We start from the raw sequence: 9293 nt of genomic DNA, 5'->3' as shown, positions 1-9293 counted from the left end.
ATACACACATATACACACAAATGAATAGATAACTAACATATGAGTCTGGTTCTTTTTAAAACATGCAGCGTAGCCTCTTCCACCTTATTGTGCTTACAGACTTCCACACAGGGCAAGAGATCCTCACTTAACTAAAGACCGTACTCTGACAACAGCAGCAAGTCCTTGTCCTTCATTCAACAATTCTCTTCTGCTTTGTCATTCATATCGTTTCAACAACTAGAAGCTGTCTACTGGGTTTTGTATGAGGATGGTGCATGTTATACATGATTCCTCCTTTTTTTTTTTGGTTAGCAGTTACATATATGAGTTTGCTTATGTTTAAAAATACAAAAATATATTACCTCTGTAGTTATTCAAGGAAAGCATTTGCACATGTAGTAGCAGTTATCAGTATCTGTTACCTTCATTGTGACTTTGTTGTACCTCACACAAGTAACAAGGTCATTTCTATACATGAAATTCAAGTAAACAACATCAGGTCAAACAAAAAAAAGTAGATATTCAAGGACCTCATGCATAATGCAGTGTGAGAAACAGAAAACAACCAGAACAAGTACAAAGGGAAATAGCATCATTTAGATAGTTCTTCCATAAAGTAAATAGGGTCTAGTTCTCTCAGTTTGGGTCCGGCCCACCGCTCTGTAGCCTGTACAGAAGCATCTCAGTAGGATCGGTTTCCTGAGCATTTTTTAAGTCCTTACTCATTTACAGAAAACAAAAATTGGACTTTCAGAAAGACTTGGAAGTGTCCAGGAAACCGCCCCGTTGTGTATCATTTGGTAAAGCTAGAACATCTGCTGACCTCCTACGCATGTGTCTGTGCAGTGAGCGAACCTGCCAAGACTATTCTTCCACAGAAAAGGGTGACAATCAGAGGAAAGAGGAGGGAAGAAGACACTTTAAAGGTTTAAAAAAAAAAAAAAAGATTCACTTCGGCTACTTTTCTTTACCTGGATGTCACGATCTGGGACCATATGGCAAATGTGAGGAGAGAGAGAGGGCGTCTAAAATGATCTGTTGTACGTGTGACCGAGAACAAGAAGACTCCAAACATTTTACACATGGCTTAGATTGAAGCTCAAATATAAACCTGGTAAGGAGAAGCAAAAGGCAGGGTCCAAAGGCGTTTCTCAGTTCTTTTTGTTGGGAAGAAATAGACTACTCTGTTACAGTGCAGCACTTTTTTTCTTCCATGTGCTGTCTGTACAAAGTCCACTGACACACTGCTCTGTGTGAGCCTGTCGAGGGAGATGCATTTCTCTCTCTGCCTTACTCTGACATCAACTGTTTTTTTTTTTTTTTGTGGTATACAGTACATATTAGGATCACAACTTGCATAGTGTAACAGCACAGCACACAAAAGGAACACTGCACATCCTTTTCCCCTGCATTTTTTTGCCTTTATCAGCTGAATAACAAAAGACCAATTGATAACATATTATACAGCTGACCATCAGAACACTTCGCCGGGTCAACTGCATGGGGTGTACAACGGACATTTGTGCCTTAACATCTGATAGAATAATACTGATAAGACAAAACAAAACAACAAAAAAACAAAATACTGCAGAGATCAGTGCTATGAGTACACATGTGGCTTGGAATAGTAGTGACTTTTTTTTCTTTTTTTTTACATTAAGACTGCTGAATAATGGGGTTACACATCTAGTACTTTGGCTCAGTAGAAGATAGACTCAAAAAGGAATATGTGCACTGAATGCATACAAGTCTATGGATATACTGCTGTACAAAAGTCAGTTATCTGGCGTGACCTCTAAAGAGAGGACACGTTATCTGTCAGCTACAAATAAGTCGTTATTTCAGTTGCTCCAAAAGAATTAAATGCTAGGTATGTGTTTGACAACACGTTCTCTGTCAGTCCTCTAGTAAGAGTGTTGATGATTGTTTTTTTATGACTGTAAGGGGGAATTGTTATTTTGTGCGCACACCGCCAGGCTTCTCATTGTCGGTGGCTGCGTGCGCAGTTATCTCCCCCATCTTCATGAGTTCAAAATAGGTAGTGGAAATAATTGAGTTATGTTCTGTCAGTTCATCATTAGAAAAAAAAGCCAGCTGTGCTCATGGTATACCACTTCATGATGTTCCTTTCTTAATGCTGATGGATGTAGACGTACTGAAAGGAATACAAAACAAATAAGAAAATGTCCATAATTTGTTCACGTGAAGAAGGCTAACATAGTTGAGGTCCATTACACTTGTTTAGTTCCTATAAAGACTGATGAAATATAATTCTACCCTGCCTTCTTAAGTCCATAGTGCAGGGAGGAGAAATTCAGAAACCTGTAGAAACAGAGAATTTAGGCTTTATGTCCCTGAAACGGACCCTTCTGAGCACCCTTATTTAGTGGTGCGCTGGCAGATAATGTTTCAGAGTCACGTGCTGGCAGAAGTTTTAACCAGGTCTTAGTGTGTTTGGGAAAATACCTCGCTTGCTTCTCACTACTGTTTTGGTTCTTAGGGTGCTGTTGTTGCCACAGTCCTTTACTCCTCTTGTTTTAGTTGTCAGTTCTCAGTTCATGGCATGCTGGCGGATCGTGTGGAAGATCCAGTCCATTTTGGTAGTCCAGCCGCCGTGGTGAGCGTCGTTCATCTGCTTCATGAAGTAGTCCAGGGCCTCCTGCTCCGACTTGTCCAAGGCCAGGGTCTTTCTGATGTAAGCAATGTCGTCAAATGACTGCAGCTCGGGCATCCCTGAGCCCAGCATCATGGAGAAGAGGTTGATGAAGAGGTTGGCATGCTGCCGGATTGCCAGGTACGCCTTGTAACACATCTCCTGGAACCTAAAGGGAGGAGAAGGACAAAATGACTAGGGCTGCATGATATGGTAAAAACATCATATTGCGATACGATTAACAAATAGTGGGAATGATCATAAATTTCATTTTCATAGAACATGATGATGTGACATCTTTTGAGGTCTGTACCAAACACACACGTTTTATTACATCTGGAGAACAAGATATGTAGGCCAGGGCATCTTTATCGCAGTACTGCATTATAATGCTGTTTTCTAGCAGCTTCTGCAATTCACATATTGCACTTGGCCATTTTGATAATATATCTATTCATTGTGCAGCCCTAAAAATTACAAAAGGGGATACTTGCATGGAATTAAAGTGGATATTCTACAAGTCAGCCACATATTTAAAAGCTCCATCTCACAATGCCACAGAAATAGCTCTATCTTCCATTTTAATTTGGCTTTGGTATGTTTTATAACTCCCTTTTCTTTCATCCCAAGCCAACCAGCTCATGTGTATTGCTGGTGTTACCTTTCAAACTCCCTTGTTTTGGTGCACTCTTGAGTTCCTTTGCTAATAACAATCAGGAAGTCCTGTGTGAGCACAAAGGGCACACGTTCTCTCTTGTACCCAAACTTCTTCTTTTTGTGGTCGAGGAAATGGCCAAAGTCTATGTGGAACAGCTGTGAATACATAAGCAAAGTAAGTCATTAAATAATGATTTCAGAAAGTATGCATATGTAAAATATAAATTATGTCAAAATGTAATCTTTACCTGTCCATCATCTTTGACCATAATGTTGCTATTGTGTCTATCCCCTATGCCCAGGATAAATGTGGCTACACAGTAGCCCGCACACGACCGTGTGAACAGATCTATGGCCTGGTCATACCTAAGAAATCAAACAAATAAATACTTTATTCTCAGAGAGGATTCAGTGATGCAACTATTACTATAAAAGAAAAAGATGCTTAAATGTTAGTCTTCATATTAGTCTTTATATTTTCACTACCACTACGCCTCAGAAGACCAGAAAAGCTGTATGAATCACAGTTTTTGCTACTCACATCTCTCCCTTGTTCTTATCCTTGAGCCACTGATGCAGTGTGTGGCTGTTGAACTGCAGTGCCCCCTTTAGGCCTCCTTTACACTGGATCTGCATGATGGTGTGAGAGTTCCTCACCACTTCAATCAAACCCACACAGTCGCCGATTGACAGACAACCATACGGCAGCATCCTGGGAGAGGAAGGGCAAGAAACATACGAGAGGCAGAAATAATTAGGACAGTAGTGATGGACTTCATATTAAATGACTAGAGGTGGCTGGCAGGGGTTGCCACTAATCTGCATTCAGGTATGGAGTGCAGAACATGAAAGCATCCTGTGCTTGTTAATGTGCACCTGCATCCTCACTGTCATGGTGAAGTGAGGAGCCTACCTGAGATCAAGGCCTTGGTTCTGCCAGATGTTCTCCATTATCCTAATGATCTGCAGCGTCAGCATGTCCTGCCTCAGATCTGCGGAGGCAGAGAGAGACAAGGAGGTGGATGACAGTAAGGTGATCATCAGCTGCTTAGCTGCTCTTTGATCAACTCCATGATGCATTATGGAGCAGAGCTGTCAAAGTCAGTTTGGTCACAGATGTTGCAGCAAAATGCACAAGCAGCTGCGGTAAAGTGTGATTCAAGTAACGTGACTTGTTCTTACTGAAATCTGTGTAACGAGCATAGATGAGGTTGTGTTTGTGTGCCATGATATGCCCTACAGGCTTGAATGAAATATGCTGCATGCTCAGCAAGAGCAAGTCTGTGTGTGTGTGGACAAAGAGATACAGGCGGAAAGAAAGATACATGGGGGAAAAGACAGAGACAAACTCACCATCTCCATTTTTGAAGATGATTTCGTTGTTCTGAAAGAGCAGCTCTGACATCATATCTGGGTTTTCCCAGTTAAGCCATAGAGGTCGCTTGGCTGATGACATCATCCTGCATTCCTCCAGGCTGAAACAGAGACAGGGATATGTTTAGAGGGAAGAAAACGATAGGACACCAAGTTCCCAGTAAATGGCCAGTGCTTCAGAGTCCCGACTCAAAACAATATATACATTATTTCACCTCAACTGAGTCATGTGAACTGGAAATACATAATGTACATTATGTTTAGATGTACTTTATCTAGACACAAAACACTGCCATTTTAATACACCTAATTTTATCTTAAAGCAGGAAAGGCAAAAGCAACACCTGCAGAGGAAATAAACGTTAAATGCCAGCCATTTCAGAGGAGGGAGTCAGATAAGGGAGTGCTGATGTACCGCAGGTTTCCAAGCTGATGTGCTGGATTCAGTGGGGAGGTGAAGCTCTGCAGGGCGTCCATGTAATCAGGCCTTCTCATCTGCTCCACCAGAAACTTCATTTGCACCTTAAAGGAGAAAAACAGGTAGTCAGTTAGTAAAAAACTAGATTTAGATGACTGTCAAGTCATTGAGCCTGAGAAATGTACAGGAAGTATAGTCGACTGATTTACCCTTCATAATGAGGTAATGCTGCTTCATGGATAACGGCAATGATTTGATAATGCTATACTTAGATATTAAGTCAATTCATTAGTTAGCTGGCTAACCAAAGCCATTCATTAGACACCATCACCAGTAAGACTGGCCCATTAGCCAGTGGCCATAATGTGCTTTAACATAATGTTACTTGTGAGTAAATTAGAGGCAGTTAGGGTTACTACAAATAGGAGTGTTAGCGTTCGTGCTGTAAGGATCAATCAGTTTGTGGACATAACTTATATATGTCAGGTTGATATTTTAGCTGAAAGCCAACTGAAAAACCCACTTTTCAAACTCCACTATATTGTGGCATGTCTGTGGCCAGATTGGTCCAGATGTTGTCAAGATTAAACTCAACAATTCAGTGGATCAGAATTAACAGCTGTTGGCTGTCAGATTACCTTCTGTGCCTCATCTTTTTTCTCTTGTTTGAGAAGGTCGGTGAGATTGATGAGTTTCTCCATGGCCTCCACCTGTCTGCTCAGGTGCTTCAGATACATGCCACAGGCTCGACAGTACGACTCCAGCAGCAGGCCAAAACGCTGGCTCACTGTCTTGTTGTGCATCTCTGACCTGCACACATGTAGGCAAGAAAAAAGAAAACCTTCAGAGGTTGTCCTAATGGAAAATGTGTCCAGTCTCCGTACAAAAAAACAGCTCCAAAGTCAACTCACTTTAAATGCCAGAAGAAGAAATGTCCTATCCTCTGATTGGTTAATGCCTTTTTCAGCAGGAAACGTGCAAGTGGGTTATCAAGGTACTGCTCATACTTTAGAACCTGGGCACAACCAAAGAAAACATAGAAAATACCATTCAAACCTTATCATTTGCCTAAAAATGCTACTACAATATATCTATCTGAAGCATCCAACTTATAATCATTTCACTCATTTCATTCACAATTAAGCAATGCACCTGAACCAGTTGAATGAGGTACTGCGAGAGTTTGTCATCTGTTAGGTATTTCTCAAGGCACTTTACAGCAAACTCTCTGATCATGGGATCGGGGAAGTTGCAGTCCAGCAACTCCATGGCTTGTTCTGGCTTGATGGCAGGCCAGTCCTTTAGAAGGCAATACATCTGAAATGAAAAAAAGAAACATACACTGACTACATATATATTGTTTATAGTATTCTTGCAATTTTAATGACCCTACAATGCATGAGACAGTGTGTTAGGGTGCAATATCTGTGTAAACAACTTAGGTTAGGCACATCTATTTCCGCATGTGATGTCCTTCAAAATAAAGGCGTATCAGCAGTAGAAACCTGAGCTCACCTGTGCAATCTCATCTCTGGAGTTCCATTTCACAGCCAAGAGGATCTTGGGAAGGATCTCTGGCATATTAACACAGGCTTGTCTAAAATAATTTGGTGAGAGAATAAATTATTATCATTAATAAATGAATCACATTCATTATTAATTACTTTTATGACATCTACATCAGCCCCACATGACAAAACAATTACTTCTGTGCAAAAGTTATCTACCCCATACCCCCATATAATGGTGTACAGCCACACACACATTACCTGTGCCTCCATACGAAGTCTTTCTCCTGCTCAGTGATTTCAGACAGCGGGTCTCTGTTACAAACCTGGCGTAGCTGCTCATTGTCACTGTCAGTCAGGGGGTTGTCACGCGCTAGTCTGTTACTCTGTGATACCAAGATAACACAAACTTAAGTCAGCACAGCATGGGGTCTACAGGGACTTAAAGCTCAATATGTAAATGAAAAAGTGATATTAAGTTGAGTTATTAAGATATTAAGTCTGAGGTGTGACTAAACTACAATGTGAGAGCTGCTCAGAACGAAAGTCAGATCTCATGGTGAAACTTGTAAGCACAACAAAACACATTCAAATTAAAAACCAGGCTATCTTACCAAACCGGTGTGGCAGTAATTAAAGCCAAGCTCTCTGGATATATTCCAGTTTGCATGGTCTTCAATGATGGTCATATCAGGGTACTTGACAGGGCAACTGAAATGGTCAAACTCCAGCTCCAGACATGGGGTTTCCTGCATTGTTTAGAAAAGGAAAGGTCATTCAAGGTGATTACTGTCATCAAAGAAAGGTGCCTGTGTCAATGAGTAATTAATTAAGTGGGATAAGCGTCTTGGTTGATTTAATCGAGGCGGCTTAAATCCAGCTCTGAAACTCTACAGGTTGTCACCAGCACGATTAAAACTGGGTCAGGAGGCTTAGAGGTCAGTCGCAGACACAAGCATAATTCTGAAAAGCTTAAAATGTTTGGAAAAAAGATTATGTTTCGTGCCGTGTTATTCTATCTTCTTAGTGTTTCAAGGCGGCCCATTCTGGGCTATGTAACTGAAAGAAATCTGCTACAACAACCTTTGTATTCTATTAGAATATTTTTGATTTACATCGCTTTGTATTTTGTTTGCATAAACACATTTGCTAGTTCACTAACAAAAAACGCACCTAAAAACAAACATGTCTGTTTTTATTTTAATCTCTCCATCAAACCACTATTTACATACATTTACATGAGTGAGCACTATGTTAATAATGTTGACATTTGCTTTTTACCTTGTTGGGGTTGGAACCAGTTACGCCGATAGGATTGAGCAGGTCTTCCAGGCCATGTGGGACAGGCCATAGGTTGAGAGCCATCTTCCCTGCTACTAGTGTGTGGGTGTAGTCAAACAGGTTGATGTTGCCCCAGGCGAGGGGACAGTGCTCCTACAGGAAAATATCAGGAAGATGATGCATATGAAAATGATTAGAGAGGCAACCGCTCGGGGCTATGAAACAGACAGGTGCAGTGCAGAAAACATGAAAGTTGTTTCCCTTTATGCCTATCACTAACTGACTTTGTTAGCGGCTTTGATCCAAACAAAAATCAAATGACTACATTTGAATAAAAAGGGAAAAACTGATAAGAATTTCAGCATAACGTTTTATGTTATAATCCTTAAGCTTTTAATGAAATCAAACCCCATTCGTGATTTTATGGTCAGCATTTGTTTTAGCAATATCCATTCAATGCATTTACATTCTGTAAAATCCCTCTCTATAGTCGTTTTCATTGTTAGTGCTCATTCCAATGCTGGATTCATATTGCCTACCGACATGCAAGAAAACAAGGCACGTATGTAATCCAGCACTACTGTTTTGATATCAGTCTCCCTGTTTACTGTTCTCCCACAGCCGTGTCAGGGCTGCATTAGGTTAGTGCTAATGCAAACTCAACATTTACTACAGCTGCTGCTTCACATTAAAAGTGTCAAATTGGTGAAAGTCTGACTTGCTTTTATTGTGAAGCAGTCAAAAGAAACAAAATGTATTTATCACTGACTATAATTGTTCATGAAAATGTGTCTGCAAAACACGACACGGCCACTTTTGGCCCTTTTACACAACATATCAGTTTGATCTACACCAGAGAGTTATGAAACAAGGAGGAGTAGCCACAATGAGCTGTTAGATGAAGAGTTGCAGATGCAGACCTCCAACTCCTCAGCTAAGTAACGAACTCCTTCAAAACTCCTTCCACCATGCGCACCACAAAATAATAGATGTTAATCATAGTTACTCAGAGCATGATAGAAAGACTTGTTCATGATTGCCTTCTTCATTACAACAATGCTAGTTTGTTTGGCTCAATACTAGTGATGGGAATTGATAAGAATTTAACGATTCCGATTCCATTATCGATATTGCTTATCGATCTGATTCCTTATTGATTCTTATTGGGTGAGGGAATAAGTACAAATTTGTTTGTTTGTATTAACTCGCTTTAATATCTGATCAGAAGAGACAGCCCAGAGTATACACAAATTATTTGTAGCAACCTCAGAACAAACAAACCTAAAAGTAGGTGAGCTACTTGTCAAAGTAAAGTCCAGGACCTATAGCCTAGGGCAGTGTTTCTCAACCAGTATGCCATGGCACGCTAGTGTGTGTCTTGACAGGGCCTGTCCTGCCTGGAGAGTTTAAAGTTACCTTC

The 9293-nt window shown here is 40.6% G+C and overlaps 1 protein-coding gene across 1 annotated transcript in view; it reads right to left on the bottom strand.

Annotated features, from left to right (window-relative positions):
• Positions 1-251: 251 nt before the first annotated feature.
• LOC118334683 (phosphatidylinositol 4,5-bisphosphate 3-kinase catalytic subunit alpha isoform) overlaps positions 252-9293 on the bottom strand; it is a 13189-nt gene continuing 4147 nt past the window's right edge. Inside the window, exons 8-21 of the mRNA XM_035670712.1 lie at positions 7874-8026; positions 7207-7341; positions 6854-6978; positions 6600-6681; positions 6237-6401; positions 5996-6099; positions 5723-5894; positions 5082-5188; positions 4646-4767; positions 4206-4284; positions 3834-4004; positions 3541-3658; positions 3297-3448; positions 252-2804 (exon numbers count right to left, since the gene is read on the bottom strand). Of these exons, the coding sequence (XP_035526605.1) occupies positions 2534-2804; positions 3297-3448; positions 3541-3658; positions 3834-4004; positions 4206-4284; positions 4646-4767; positions 5082-5188; positions 5723-5894; positions 5996-6099; positions 6237-6401; positions 6600-6681; positions 6854-6978; positions 7207-7341; positions 7874-8026 (1956 nt within the window). The 3' untranslated portion in view covers positions 252-2533. The remainder of the gene's footprint in view (positions 2805-3296; positions 3449-3540; positions 3659-3833; positions 4005-4205; positions 4285-4645; positions 4768-5081; positions 5189-5722; positions 5895-5995; positions 6100-6236; positions 6402-6599; positions 6682-6853; positions 6979-7206; positions 7342-7873; positions 8027-9293) is intronic.

The sequence above is a fragment of the Morone saxatilis genome, unplaced genomic scaffold (assembly GCF_004916995.1).
Source record: "Morone saxatilis isolate NCDOM2014 unplaced genomic scaffold, NCSU_SB_2.0 Contig23, whole genome shotgun sequence".
NCBI lineage: Eukaryota > Metazoa > Chordata > Actinopteri > Moronidae > Morone > Morone saxatilis.
The sequence above is the reverse complement of the archived record's forward strand: the minus strand, read 5'-3'. Positions and strand labels throughout refer to the sequence as shown.